Source organism: Biomphalaria glabrata, chromosome 13 (genome assembly GCF_947242115.1).
Source record: "Biomphalaria glabrata chromosome 13, xgBioGlab47.1, whole genome shotgun sequence".
Lineage (NCBI taxonomy): Eukaryota > Metazoa > Mollusca > Gastropoda > Planorbidae > Biomphalaria > Biomphalaria glabrata.
In genome coordinates, this window is record NC_074723.1 from 27,331,058 (window position 1) to 27,347,235 (window position 16,178).

Sequence of the window (16,178 nt, forward strand, 5' to 3'; positions counted from 1 at the left end):
CCATGCAGTGTGCTTTAGATTGACTTCATTGCCATGCAGTGTGCTTTAGTTTAACTTTAGTGCCATGTAGTGTGCTTTAGTTTAACTTTAGTGCAATGTAGTGTGCTTTAGTTTAACTTTAGTGCCATGTAGTGTGCTTTAGTTTAACTTTAGTGCCATGTAATGTGCTTTAGTTTAACTTTAGTGCCATGCAGTGTGCTTTAGTTTAACTTCAGTGCCATGCTGTGTGCTTTAGTTTAACTTTAGTGCCATGTAGTGTGCTTTAGTTTAACTTTAGTGCCATGTAGGGTGCTTTAGTTTAACTTTAGTGCCATGCTGTGTGCTTTAGTTTAACTTTAGTGCCATGCAGTGTGCTTTAGTTTAACTTTAGTGCCATTCAGTGTGCTTTAGTTTGACTTTAGTGCTATGTAGTGTGCTTTAGTTTGACTTTAGTGCCATGCTGTGTGCTTTAGTTTAACTTTAGTGCCATGCAGTGTGCTTTAGTTTAACTTTAGTGCCATGTAGTGTGCTTTAGTTTAACTTTAGTGCCATGTAGTGTGCTTTAGTTTAACTTTAGTGCCATGTAATGTGCTTTAGTTTAACTTTAGTGCCATGTAGTGTGCTTTAGTTTAACTTTAGTGCCATGTAGTGTGCTTTAGTTTAACTTTGGTGCCATGTAGTGTGCTTTAGTTTAACTTTAGTGCCATGTAGTGTGCTTTAGTTTAACTTTAGTGCCATGTAGTGTGCTTTAGTTTGACTTTAGTGCCATGTAGTGTGCTTTAGTTTGACTTTAGTGCCATGCTGTGTGCTTTAGTTTAACTTTAGTGCCATGCAGTGTTCTTTAGTTTGACTTTAGTGCCATGTAGTGTGCTTTAGTTTAACTTTAGTGCCATGTAATGTGCTTTAGTTTAACTTTAGTGCCATGTAATGTGCTTTAGTTTAACTTTAGTGCCATGTAGTGTGCTTTAGTTTAACTTTAGTGCCATGTAGTGTGCTTTAGTTTGACTTTAGTGCCATGTAGTGTGCTTTAGTTTAACTTTAGTGCCATGTAGTGTGCTTTAGTTTAACTTTAGTGCCATGTAATGTGCTTTAGTTTAACTTTAGTGCCATGTAGTGTGCTTTAGTTTAACTTTAGTGCCATGCAGTGTACTTTAGTTTGACTTTAGTGCCATGTAGTGTGCTTTAGTTTGACTTTAGTGCCATGTAGTGTGCTTTAGTTTGACTTTAGTGCCATGTAGTGTGCTTTAGTTTAACTTTAGTGCCATGTAGTGTGCTTTAGTTTAACTTTAGTGCCATGTAGTGTGCTTTAGTTTGACTTTAGTGCCATGTAGTGTGCTTTAGTTTAACTTTAGTGCCATGTAGTGTGCTTTAGTTTAACTTTAGTGCCATGTAGTGTGCTTTAGTTTGACTTTAGTGCCATGTAGTGTGCTTTAGTTTAACTTTAGTGCCATGTAATGTGCTTTAGTTTAACTTTAGTGCCATGTAGTGTGCTTTAGTTTAACTTTAGTGCCATGTAATGTGCTTTAGTTTAACTTTAGTGCCATGTAGTGTGCTTTAGTTTAACTTTAGTGCCATGTAGTGTGCTTTAGTTTAACTTTAGTGCCATGTAGTGTGCTTTAGTTTAACTTTAGTGCCATGTAGTGTGCTTTAGTTTAACTTTAGTGCCATGCAGTGTGCTTTAGTTTAACTTTAGTGCCATGCTGTGTGCTTTAGTTTGACTCTAATGCCATGTAGTGTGCTTTGGTTTGACTTAAGTGCTATTTTATTTATTTTGTTTTCCATAAAATATTTACTTTTCTCTTTTAATGACTTTAGAAAGTAAACAAGACAGTTATAAACCAGATCACATTTCTCGGCTTCGAAAGAAAAAAAACCAATGCACTTTTAATGTAGAAATCCATATTTGTATCTTTGCTAAACTTCTAATGTATTGATGTCTATGACAAGGGAAAACTGTACAAGAAAGTCTGAGTGGAATCTAATGTTGAAGCTTTCAAACAATGATGCTAGACGCTGTCCTGGTCCATTGATATCTAGCGTGTCAATGTACCTAACACACAACGTCAATAGCTGGATGCTTGTCTTTTTTTTTTCTTCCTCTGGCTGTGTTTATTTTCTTTAAGTCTTTGGGGATTTCTATCTTGCCATCAGCATTCCTTGCCTGCTTGCTTGGTGTCTTGCTGAATAGAGTGTCTGACCAAGGACAAGTCTTACTCACACACACAATTCATAACCTGCATCTTTTATTTTCCTTGGCTCTGCAGTGAAGCTAAACTTGGCTGCACCTACCTGGTTCTACAGCGCTGGGCAGATTGAGGGGAGCGGACTCAAGGGCGTGGTGGAGCAGGTGGAGGGGTGGTGAGAATGGGACGGAGCAAACTGTATCGGGAGCGATGTCTGTCAAGAAAATATGGACGAATTTTTTCCTAACATCTCAAAAGTATTTAAAAACGCCTTTTTATTATCTTGGTTTCTATACATATTGGTATCTTGGAAACAACGCAGCGTCCTGTCAATGTGTTGGTATCATGGAAACAACGCAGCGCCCTGTCAATGTGTTGGTATCATGGAAACAACGCAGCGTCCTGTCAATGTGTTGGTATCATGGAAACAACGCAGCGTCCTGTCAATGTGCTGGTATCATGGAAACAGTTTAGCGTCCTGTCAATGTTTTGGTATCATGGGAACAACGCAGCGTCCTGTCAATGTTTTGGTATCATGGAAACAACGCAGCGTCCTGTCAATGTTTTGGTATCATGGGAACAACGTAGCGTCCTGTCAATGTGTTGGTATCATGGAAACAACGCAGCGTCCTGTCAATGTGTTGGTATCATGAAAACAACGCAGCTTCCTGTCAATGTTTTGGTATCATGGAAACAACGTAGCCTCCTGTCAATGTTTTGGTATCATGGAAACAACGCAGCGTCCTGTCAATGTGTTGGTATCATGGAAACAACGCAGCGCCCTGTCAATGTGTTGGTATCATGGAAACAAAGTAGCGTCCTGTCAATGTGTTGGTATCATGGACATGATGGAAACAACGCAGCGTCCTGTCAATGTTTTGGTATCATGGAAACAACGCAGCGTCCTGTCAATGTTTTGGTATCATGGAAACAACACAGCGTCCTGTCAATGTGTTGGTATCATGGAAACAACGCAGCGTCCTGTCAATGTGTTGGTATCATGGAAACAAAGTAGCGTCCTGTCAATGTGTTGGTATCATGGACATGATGGAAACAACGCAGCGTCCTGTCAATGTTTTGGTATCATGGAAACAACGTAGCCTCCTGTCAATATGTTGGTATCATGGACATGATGGAAACAACGCAGCGTCCTGTCAATGTTTTGGTATCATGGAAACAACGTAGCCTCCTGTCAATGTGTTGGTATCATGGAAACAACACAGCGTCCTGTCAATGTGTTGGTATCATGGAAACAACGCAGCGTCCTGTCAATGTGTTGGTATCATGGAAACAAAGAAGCGTCCTGTCAATGTGTTGGTATCATGGACATGATGGAAACAACGCAGCGTCCTGACAAAGTGTCCTAAGGTCAATGCTACATATTCAAAGAAGACAAGAACCCGTGGTTTGTACGTGACAGAACAGTCAAATAGATCGAGTTGAAAATGTGCTAAGTGTTAAGAACATAGACGAACACGGCGTTGCATTTGAGTTTGAAAATGTATGACTTGTAACTATTTCTCTTGTATTTTATTCGGCTCTCTACTTGTGAACATTAAGTCTCCCTCTTCTCGCTCACATTGGTCTCTCCAACTAATTCATTGCTCCTAGGTCTCTGTCTGTTTAGACATTCAAGACAATTTCAGATTTTGGAAATCAAATACAAACTCGAGAAAACGATGTGCTTTTGTTTTTTCGTTGTCCATCCGAAGTTCCCACGAAGTGACCAAGATAGGGACTTGTTGGTATGTGGGGGGTGTACATTCTCTCACACAAACACCTTGTGACAGTTTAAAAGGCCGATAATTTGAGTCAACTAGTGCAGAGTTGTTCTTCCCTGAATATTGTTAGTGTATTTCGTTTGTAGATGATTGTACCAGGTCAGCTTTTAGCTTGTGAATATTTCCCATAGATGTCTATTTTCTGTTGGATGTAGGCCTGCAGCACGAATTGATTTGCTCATCTTTTCCTATTCCTCTCCCCTGTGCCTCGATGATTGATCCGAGACGTTGATTTGATTAGCTGCATCCCACACCGCGGGCTAAAGTGCTAGTCTATATCTATCACAACAGTGGACGTCTTGTGAGACTTTGTAGAGATACAGAAGACATCTCTAATGGGAACAAAACGACGAGCAGTTCAACAGTACAACTATGTTTAGAGAAAGTGTGATGTTCAACAGTACAACTATGTTTAGAGAAAGCGTGATGTTCAACAGTACAACTATGTTTAGAGAAAGTGTGATGTTCAACAGTACAACTATGTTTAGAGAAAGTGTGATGTTCAACAGTACAACTATGTTTAGAGAAAGTGTGATGTTCAACAGTACAACTATGTTTAGAGAAGGTGTGATGTTCAACAGTACAACTATGTTTTGAGAAGGTATGATGTTCAACAGTACAACTATGTTTAGAGAAAGTGTGATGTTCAACAGTACAACTATGTTTAGAGAAAGTGTGATGTTCAACAGTACAACTATGTTTAGAGAAGGAGTGATGTTCAACAGTACAACTATGTTTAGAGAAAGTGTGATGTTCAACAGTACAACTATGTTTAGAGAAAGTGTGATGTTCAACACGTTGATTAGACGAAGGAATACATGGTGAGCCTCGAGTTGGCGCTGTGAACACACACACACAGATACTCGAAGCGTAAGGAAATAATGTCACATCAATTTCTTTTGGTCCATAAACTTTGAGCCCGATCATTTTCTACACACAACTATCATATACAAGACGTCTTCTACACATAACTGTCATATACAAGACATCTTCTACACACAACTATCATATACAAGACATCTTCTACACATAACTATCATATACAAGATATCTTCTACACACAACTATCATATACAAGACGTCTTCTACACATAACTGTCATATACAAGACATCTTCTACACATAACTGTCATATACAAGATATCTTCTACACATAACTGTCATATACAAGACATCTTCTACACATAACTTTCATATACAAGACATCTTCTACACATAACTGTCATATACAAGACATCTTCTACACACAACTGAGCCATTGCACACGTATATTGCGTAGGTCTACGTCATTATATACACTGCCGTTATTCCGATGTTATTCCTTATACATAATATAATATGGCAACACAAACACAAATGTGTTTTTTCAAATACATCCATTACACAGTGATGTCGTTACCCACACATTACACAGTGATGTCGTTACCCACACATTACACAGTGATGCCGTTACCCACACATTACATAGTGATGTCGTTACCCACACATTACATAGTGATGTCGTTACCCACACATTACACAGTGATGTCGTTACCCACACATTACACAGTGATGTCGTTACCCAAACATTACACAGTGATGTCGTTACCCACACATTACACAGTGATGTCGTTACCTACACATCTATAACACAGTGATGTGATTATACACACATCTATTACACAGTGATGTGATTACACACACATCCATTACACAGTGATGTGATTACATACACATCCATTACACAGTGATGTGATTACACACACATCCATTACACAGTGATGTGATTACACACACATCCATTACACAGTGATGTGATTACACACACATCTATAACACACTGATGTGATTACACACACATCTATAACACACTGATGTGATTACACACACATCTATAACACACTGATGTGATTACACACACATCCATTACACACTGATGTGATTACACACACATCCATTACACAGTGATGTGATTACACACAAATCCATTACACAGTGATGTGATTACACACACATCTATTACACAGTGATGTGATTACACACACATCCATTACACAGTGATGTGATTACACACATCCATTACACAGTGATGTGATTACACACACATCCATTACACAGTGATGTGATTACACACACATCTATAACACACTGATGTGATTACACACACATCTATAACACACTGATGTGATTACACACACATCTATAACACACTGATGTGATTACACACACATCTATAACACACTGATGTGATTACACACACATCCATTACACACTGATGTGATTACACACACATCCATTACACAGTGATGTGATTACACACAAATCCATTACACAGTGATGTGATTACACACACATCTATTACACAGTGATGTGATTACACACACATCCATTACACAGTGATGTGATTACACACATCCATTACACAGTGATGTGATTACACACACATCCATTACACAGTGATGTGATTACACACACATCCATTACACATTGATGTGATTGCACACACAGATTCTTGTTAGTCTTGTTCTCTTCGTCTTTTACATTGCACGTATTCTCTTGGTCCCCCCCCCCCGCCCCAATACATTGTTCTGAGTGACAGGCCGGTGGATTGGAAGAATTAAATGAAATAGAGAGAGAGCGAGGGCGAGAAGAAAAAAAAAAGGGGGGGGGGAGGGCGAGGCTGTAAAACAAGAAAAGAAAAAAGAGGGAGAGTTGACCACTTGAAACCAGCGGTCAAAATGTGTGTGTGTGAGAGAGGAAAGAGGGTAGGAGGAAGCCTCCAATCTATTCTTTTCTTCTACCAGGCCCCACACAGTGATTTGACTTATAGTACTAGGAAATAAGAAAACTGTTCAATTTATCTTGACCATGTTGGTAGCTATTAGTCTGTTGACCATCATGTTTCTACTTAAGCCACACAAGCACGTACGTGGTCATTACTCACTCCAGCTATAAATGACTCAGCTTGTCTCTTGCAACCGTTGCTGGCTTTGAAGACCATTACTCAAGCCTCTTACTGGGTTTAGACATGGCTTCTTATTGCAGTGTCCTCACACTGTTTAAGACACGGCTTTTTACTGCAGTGTCCCCACACTGTTAAGACACGGCCTTTTACTGCAGTGTCCCCAAACTGTTAAGACACATCCATTTACTGCAGTGTCCCCACACTGTTAAGACACGTCAATTTACAGCAGTGTCCTCACACTGTTTAAGACACGGCTTTTTACTGCAGTGTCCCCACACTGTTAAGACACGGCCATTTACTGCAGTGTCCCCACACTGTTTAAGACACGGCCATTTACTGCAGTGTCCTCACACTGTTTAAGACACGGCCATTTACTGCAGTGTCCCCACACTGTTTAAGACACGGCTTTTTACTGCAGTGTCCCCAAACTGTTAAGACACGGCCATTTACTGCAGTGTCCCCACACTGTTAAGGTGCCGTGTTATTCTGTGCTAGACCGTTGACGTTCACAAATCTATCCTATTAACCGCATACAAGGTCTCAGAGCTGCCTTAAACTAATTAGAGAACACCTGGTATCGTGAGTAAAAAGTAAAATTTGTTTTCAAATAATGAAATAATTATTGAATAATCCAAGAGCACAAATAATTATTAGTTTAGTTTATATTCCTAGTCACACAAGAAGTTCACAAAGCGAAAAGATAATAATAATAATAATAATCTTTATTGTCCGTGAGGAAATTTGATTACAATTTGTGCATTACACCAAACAGAACATAGTAACTATGAAAACATGTACATTCATACCTGACTCACTCATAATTTACATACGAAAAAAGTTTCTATCAAATTGTGTCTATTTCATGATTTGATTGCCAAGTGTGTCTGTTCTGTCTTTCCTATCTGTGTCTTATATCTCTTTTGTGATGGTAAAATAAAAAAAATCCTGACCCAAAGGGTGATTTCTTATTTCTAGAATCTTTTTTGCTTTTTTATAGATGTTTGTCTCAAACGGCTGCCCAAATGGGGTTTGTTTTTTACCAATGATTTTACCAGCAGCATTTAGGATTCTATAGAGTTTATTTTAATTTTTAATGCTCAGATTGCCATACCAGGCAGTCATATTAAAACTTAAAATATTGCAGATGTGAGCGTGATAAAACATAAATTGCAACAGATTCTCTCTCTCTCTCTTTATACATACATACATACATACATACACTCTCAGCTAGGATTCAGTACAAGAACATTATATATCATATATTCATTAGTTCGAAAGTGATCTGCAGAGTTGTTACGTTCATTGCTTAAGATCATTTTGTTGTTTCTCTTGATATAGTCATTCCTACTGTTCAGTCATTGTAATGTGTTCCAGAGAGATTCTGGGTCCGGGCATTCAGCTCTGTTCTGTACAATGACACGAAGACTGACCTGAAGTTGTGACTTGAGCCTCCAGTGGAGGAGACAATGTTTCTCCAGATTCTTTTTCTCCTAGCCTAGTCTACTCCTCCCCCTCCTTTGTTCTCTCCTTTCTTTCCCGTCCAATAACACTCTCCTTCTCGACATTTGCATAATGAAAAAAATGTCACAAGTGGTATCTAGGTCAGACTTCTCATCCCTCCCCCTCACGTCACGTGGTTAGCTTTCAGTTACTATTGCTGGTCACAGTTGATGCCAGTATAGTCAAAGTCTTTCAGAAAGACGACACTGGAGAAATAATGTTCACCTGTCTTTGTACTCTGTACACCACAGATGACTTCAGTCGCTCATCTTATGGCGGAATACCATTTATGTATTGTTAGTCAGTGTACATCCATTGGACACATCGTCTTCTATAACACATCCATTCTAAATACGTCTCCGTTAGAACTAAGTAAAGAGCGTAGTGTTTCTCTGCTAGTGTTCTTTCCTAAAGTTCACTTGGTTACGTTGAAATAGGTGTTCACTTGATCCGCATTGATTTCTAGTATTTTACCCTATTTTCATTATGCCGCGTTCGTCTCATCGATAACTGTAAGACAGGCAGCCTTGCACGCCATGTGCCCACACGTTGACTGTGAGAGGCCCACACACTGGCCCCACACACTCAATTGTAGTGGTACATGGAGACTTTCGTGCTGCCTGCTCCAATTATTCCCCACCCTGGACCAGAATTGGATCATAGTTAGATCCTGGGGCCATTTCCTCGCTCGCCTTGTAAGGTCTTCCGGTTTCCCGCCCCCCTCTTACGTCCCGCCCTCCTTTCTGTTCAATTTATCTTCATCTATCACGGGGACTCTCACACTAAGAGACAATCCCATTCGAATCTCAATATTCAATTAACTAGAGCGGAGGTGCACACTTTGTTGAATGGACCAACCTGATGCCGACTTAATAGTCTAGTCCAGAGTATCATGACCTCCGGTTATTTAGTATCAAGCAGTAGGTGCTCTCTAGTTTTACCTAAATCTTTGGTCAGATTTCGGTCCTGTCCAGTTGTCATTAATTCGCCTTTTAATTTCGTCCATGGTTGCTGTGTCTTTGTTCTGTTGGTCAGCTTCAATCAATATGGTCATAGAGAGACTACTGGCGAGCCAGCACAAAGTTCGTGAACTAGCCGACATGTTCTGGACACATTTCAAACGAACTCTTCGGTTTCCTGAACGTAATGTAGAAGGTTCTTTGATTGTAAACTTCTTGTAGCGTGCCAAATATGGATTCTATTCTATTTCATTTCAGCTAGCGAGACCAATAGTTTTTGATTTCTTCCAAATCACCAAAACACTTCTCCGAATAACTTTGTTTGTTTCTTCTGTTACATCGCCTTGTGTTTGCATCTTTCCTCTAAGTCATTGGTCTCTCTTCTTCCTAGAGTTGACTGTTAGGTCACTGCAAGAGTCTTTATCATCACTCCATCTTTCTGCTGACGTTGGGCTTTTTGACTTTCTACTTAGACTAGAGCTCAATTTACTCACAACTAGACATTCAGAGAGGGAGACCAAATTATCTTTATCAAAACATTTCTGCTAGGAAAAATAAATAAATAAATAGAAGCATTCTATGACTGAGCAAGCTGACTATCAAGAGATTTCTTTCTTACTTTCTATTAGAAATTGGGGTCCGCCCTAAGGTTAATTGAGGGGCCCTTTTTTATATTTGTGACTTGTGGCAAGCGATTGAGCCGGCTGGGGGGAGGGTAAAGACTATTTGCTATGATGATTGAGAGATATTGGGAAAAAGTTCCAACAGGAGATTGGGAAGTGGATGACATTGGAAGATTTAGGGCCAAGAAAATAAATCGTTTTTATTGCTTCTAGTAATAATTGTTTATGAGTCAGAAAGGACGAAATGGGGTTTTGACGTCAGCGTTAAAGATCTGTGAAATGTTCGTCAAATTTGTCAAGATCTACTTTCTATATCAGTAGGACAGACTTCCTTACACCTTTTGACGAACATACACACACACAAGCGCGCGCTGATCTGAACACTCAATCTGGCCTCTCTTAAACAAATAGTAGTTGTCGCTCCTAGATGTCATCTTTCTATTGGCTTGGAACTCATTGAGTTCTGTCAACAATGCTTACAAGAGTTCATATGATTACTGCTCAGGTCATCTGGGGATATGTCCATAGATGTTACAGATAGGCGTTATGTTTAATGACAATATTGCTGGCTAAAGACTACGATGCTTTGGGAGATTCCAAAAGTCTTAAATGAATAGCATTTTCAACCAGAATACAAAAACAGACGGACTGAATGTAGAGAGTTGTGCAGATGTTAGGCTAGCAAAAGTTATAGGCTCGGACATTGAAAAAATGTTTAAACCAAAATTATATATAGGTAGTGAGTAGGCTGATAATAATAGCGTCTCTTATATCGTGTACTAAAAGCAATGTTGTAGAATCTGAAAAGAGACAGTGACAATAGTCTCGACTATTTAATCATTAAACAAAAAAAGTAACTGAAGGGACAATAGATCTCGGCTGAGCTTTAAAATATCTAAACATTTCTAAAGACCTTTTGAAGCATATGGATTTTGGAAATATCGTGGACTTGATATGATCCTATCCTCACAGTCGTACTTGAACACCAATGTCTGAGTTGTTCTAAGAATAAAAGTGTGTTCACCAAACTGTGCCAGAGTCGTGTTTCTCTCCTTCAACTGGTTTGGGCTGAAGGCTAGCACTATCATTCATTGGACTCCCTACTGTGGACTTCTCATTGACCGTGCTGACCATGGAATTGGTTTGGCCAAGGGGCGTACAGCTGTTCTCATACTCTCATTTGTATTACTGTTAACCGCTGGTCAAGACGTGCCCTTGATGACCATTCACAAAGTTGTCTTCAGAATAGAACATTTTTTTTTTCCTAGTTGACTGTAATAGAGTGAAGATGAGGCCAGAAAATATTCAATGTTGGCAGTGTCTTGATGTCCACACTTTGTGCTATCTGTGCAATGGAAGATGTAACAAACTATGTCACGTTGTTCTTGGTAGTAGCTCTCTTTAGTTTAAAACCAGTTTTTCGATGATAAAGGAAGTCTTCAGAGAAAGATGAGACTTGGAAAGAGACACATTGGAAATGAATGTTTGTGTAAATCAGATATACCATCAGTTTTATGCCCCTATTAAATAAACCTGTTTGTTGAGAACTAGGGAATTGGAAGCTATTGGAAAGTCAGTACATTCTGGTGTTAATGTTTCCCTCTGCTCTCGTTTCTTCTATTGCCCTTCCAATGCTACATGCCTTCATAAACATCTTTCTTTATGGTGATGACACAGAACCAAGGGCCTGGGGATTTACAGCCCTGCCATTCTTGGGTAACTATACACTGGGAGTTCCTTGACGTGTCTCCTTACCAGACACCGGGCCGGCGAGGGATAACTTTCTAGCAGTGGTTTCAGATGGCTTGGTGACCTTGTCAAACACTCTAGAAATTGAACTTTAACACTATCTTTTTTTTTTTTTAAGGGGAATTGAATGGATAACTTTCTGTGATCGTTTTAGGGCTCTATCCCGCTCTTTCTCATTTACTCTCTCTATCTCTCACTCTTACTCTTTCTAGCATGGCCTAAATTGTGCCGATGTGTCAAAAACTTAAAAAACGCACCCTCTCTCTCTCTCTCACACACACACACATTCTCTCTCTCTTTCTCTTAATCTCTCTCTCTCTCTCTCTCTTTCTCTTAATCTCTCTCTCTCTCTCTTTCTGCTTCCTCCCCTATTCAGTCTTCTGACTAAACTTTGGACAGAGAGGTTAAATAGTAAAATACGTTTAATGAAGGTCCCATGTCTACATCATTGTTTGGACTATTGTCCTGAGGCTTATAACACTAACTAAACCTGTTTGGTTCTAGCATCTGTTGGAACACTTAGAACAAAGTTTCGGTGTAGAGGTGAGCACACATTGGAAACACGTCCAAACATATTTCTTTCTTTATCTCTCATCTAAAGATGTTCCAATGGTCTCTTTTTGAAAAGGTTTCTATTTCTTTCTTTATCTCACCTAAACATGTTCCAATGGTCTCTTTTTGAAAAGGTTTCTATTTCTTTCTTTATCTCAATTAAAGATGGTCCAATGGTCTCTTTTTGAAAAGGTTTCTATTTCTTTCTTTATCTCACCTAAAGATGTTCCAATGGTCTCTTTTTGAAAAGGTTTCTATTTCTTTCTTTATCTCACCTAAAGATGTTCCAATGGTCTCTTTTTGAAAAGGTTTCTATTTCTTTCTTTATCTCACCTAAAGATGTTCCAATGGTCTCTTTTTGAAAAGGTTTCTATTTCTTTCTTTATCTCACCTAAAGATGTTCCAATGGTCTCTTTTTGAAAAGGTTTCTATTTCTTTCTTTATCTCACCTAAAGATGTTCCAATGGTCTCTTTTTGAAAAGGTTTCTATTTCTTTCTTTATCTCACCTAAAGATGTTCCAATGGTCTCTTTTGAAAAGGTTTCTATTTGTGTTTCTAACTTGAGTTATGGGCAAGTATTGTTAAACAATACACAGAGTTAGACTTGTCATTGTTTACTATCAAATATCATATTGAGTTTAAACACGGGATCAAAGTACCGGCGTAGCCAGTGGATAAACGCTTGTATTTAAGTGAAATAAAAAAGCAATTCTCTCTAGTTAGATGTATGTAGGATGTACAAACAAAGTTTAATATTGAGGTCATTTTCTTATGTTCGTGAATATTGTTGAAGAAAACTTCACTTGAAGCATGTGTTTTGATGAGGGCTGTATAAATCACTTGCCCGTGCGTCCTGATGGAAGCAGACTTGGACAAGATTAGCAATTCAAATGAGTCTCTCGGCTCTGTAGATCTACCCTCTGGACCTTAGTGGCAATTTTCTTTCTTTCACATCTTCTGCACACAAAGCTGATCAACCTCTATGTCTTGTGTGCACGAGGGCATAGACAATAGACTCATCTACACGAATCTACTGAAGTATTCTTACACACAATTGTGTGTGGACACATCAGAAAAGGTTCCACCCAGTCTTTTAGAAATTATAAAACAAGACGCTAATGTACACCGAGACATAATCTTTAAACAAAAAGTCATCAAGATTGGTACTTAGTTTCATAGTCAACTTACATAGACAGTCATTAGACATATGTGTTCCGGATGCTAATTTCACCCTAGTCCACCATTGCTGATGTAACTATAAAAGACCGTGTAAAACTTCAATAGTATTGAAGTATTCGATCTAGAATGTAAAGTAAGAGCCATTGGGCTGGATGCGCCAGAGTGAAAGCTGGAAGTCCTTCCATGAATTGGTGGATCACCAGCTCAGTACCACTAGATAGTCAAGTAGTTCAGAAACCGAATGTCTAGCTCTACATTTTTTTTTGCAACATGTTCTCCAAACTAAAGAATGGGATCAAGGGTCATAGGTCACCGGATACTACATGATTCTTTTGACCCTCATCTCACTTGTCAATTGTATCCTTTCAAACTTGTCATCGATGACCAGCAAGTCCAATGTCTAGGTTTTGTTTTTATACGAACAAACAGTATAACAAGTGGACATAGCTTTGTTTTTGATAAAATCACTTTTACTTTGTAGAAAATATTTTCCTTAGAATTTTTGCATAGACATCGTCGTCTGCGTCAATGTGTAGATGCAGGTTGTTTCTCTAGCAGCACCACACTATTGTGTGTGTGTGTGTGTGTGCTATTTTACTTTACGTCATAAGTGTCATTTAAAAACATTGTATATATATGTATGTGGGTGTGTGTGAGAGTGAGTGAATAGAACCCCTTCCCCATACCAACATTGATTCTATTGAATGTAAGTCCTGTTAATGTCTCAATGCTTATGTAAACGACTTGAATGGCAAGTGTATTGTCAATTATCAAATGGCAGGATTTTGTCATTCACAAAAAAAAGTTGTTCTCTCCCTTTCTTCCGTTTGGCCACCGCATTAATTGTGTCTCTTTGTAGTGACCACTAATCTAGGTCGATATCAGGTCAAGAGGTCAATACAGTGATAGATGACGGAGATAAATCGCTTAGGCCTGGCTTAATGTTCAAAGTTCCACTTCTAGGCTCACGTTCTGGTGTTACAACAATAGCTGTAGTCTTCACCTTGGCTGACTTGTGCTGTTACAACAATAGCTGTAGTCTTCACCTTGGCTGACTTGTGCTGTTACAACAATAGCTGTAGTCTTCACCTTGGCTGACTTGTGCTGTTACAACAATAGCTGTAGTCATAAACTTGTGTGCTAAATCATGCAATGACTACTCATATGAATCTGACACTGCTCCTAGAGCCACCAATTATTACATGAGGCAGTAGTCTAGGTCCAGTCAACATCTTTTAGTGTACTTTTAACTTCAGTGATATTGGTTACATTCGGCAATATCGTGTCTGTGTTGTCAGATAACCCGTATATGTTGTCCACTAACGTGTCTATGTTGTCCACTAACATGTCTGTGTTGTCCACTAACGTGTCTATGTTGTCCACTAAAGTGTTTCTATTGTCCACTAATGTGTCTGTGTTGTCCAATAACGTGTCTATGTTGTCCACTAACGTGTCTGTGTTGTCCACAAAAGTGTTTATATTGTCCACTAACGTGTCTATATTGTCCACTAACGTGTCTATGTTGTGCAATAACGTGTCTGTGTTGTCCACTAAAGTGTTTATATTGTCCACTAACGTGTCTATGTTGTGCAATAACGTGTCTGTGTTGTCCACTAAAGTGTTTATATTGTCCACTAACGTGTCTATATTGTCCACTAACGTGTCTGTGTTGTTCACTAACGTGTCTGTGTTGTCCACTAAAGTGTTTATGTTGTTCACTAACGTGTCTTTATTGTCCACTAACGTGTCTGTGTTGTACACTAAAGTGTTTATGTTGTCCACTAACGTGTCTTTATTGTCCACTAACGTGTCTGTGTTGTCCACTAACGTGTCTGTGTTGTCCACTAACGTGTCTGTGTTGTCCACTAACGTGTCTATTTTGTCCTCTAACGTGTCTGTGTTGTCCACTAAAGTGTCTGTGTTGTCCACTAACGTGTCTGTGTTGTCCACTAAAGTGTCTGTGTTGTCCACTAACGTGTCTATGTTGTCCACTAACGTGTCTATTTTGTCCACTAACGCGCCTTTTGTTTGTCTCCAGTGGATGGAAGCTACAGTGAACAAAGATGGGGAAACTCTCAAGACGTATTCCTCTTGTTACGTCAAGACCTCCAATGTGGATAACTGGTTACGGTTGCCCTATATACCAAGGGGAGAGGCCAACTCCCTGCATATCAGTTTAACGTAAGTACCTCTCTATCATAGCTGTTGTGTTTCCGTATACAGAGACACCTCTACAGTTGGGCACACATTGGTTGAAGTACTGAAACAAACATTTAGTTGAACCAAAACCATAACAAAACATTTATTTTGCTACAAAGTCAACCTAAACGCAGCAACAACAAAACACATAACAAACAAAGCATTAAAAACACATAACAAAGAACACGTAACAAAACAACACATAACAAAGAACACCTAACAAAACAACACATAACAAAGAACACCTAACAAAAGAACACCTAACAAAAAAACACGTAACAAAGAACACCTTACAAAAGAACACCTAACAAAAAAAAACACATAACAAAGAACACCTTACAAAAGAACACCTAACAAAAAAAAAACACATAACAAAGAACACCTTACAAAAGAACACCTAACAAAAAAAACATAACAAAGAACACCTTACAAAAGAACACCTAACAAAAAAAAACACATAACAAAGAACACCTTACAAAAGAACACCTAACAAAAAAAAACACATAACAAAGAACACCTTACAAAAGAAC

General features: G+C 38.9%; 1 protein-coding gene across 4 annotated transcripts in view; it reads left to right on the top strand.

Moving 5' to 3' along the window:
- LOC106071580 (ephrin type-B receptor 1-B-like) overlaps positions 1 to 16,178 on the top strand; it is a 138,454-nt gene that overhangs the window by 57,082 nt on the left and 65,194 nt on the right. For all 4 annotated transcript variants that reach the window (XM_056007531.1, XM_056007533.1, XM_056007532.1 and 1 more), the window contains exon 3: positions 15,488 to 15,630. In XM_056007531.1, coding sequence (XP_055863506.1) covers positions 15,488 to 15,630 — 143 coding nt within the window. The remainder of the gene's footprint in view (positions 1 to 15,487; positions 15,631 to 16,178) is intronic.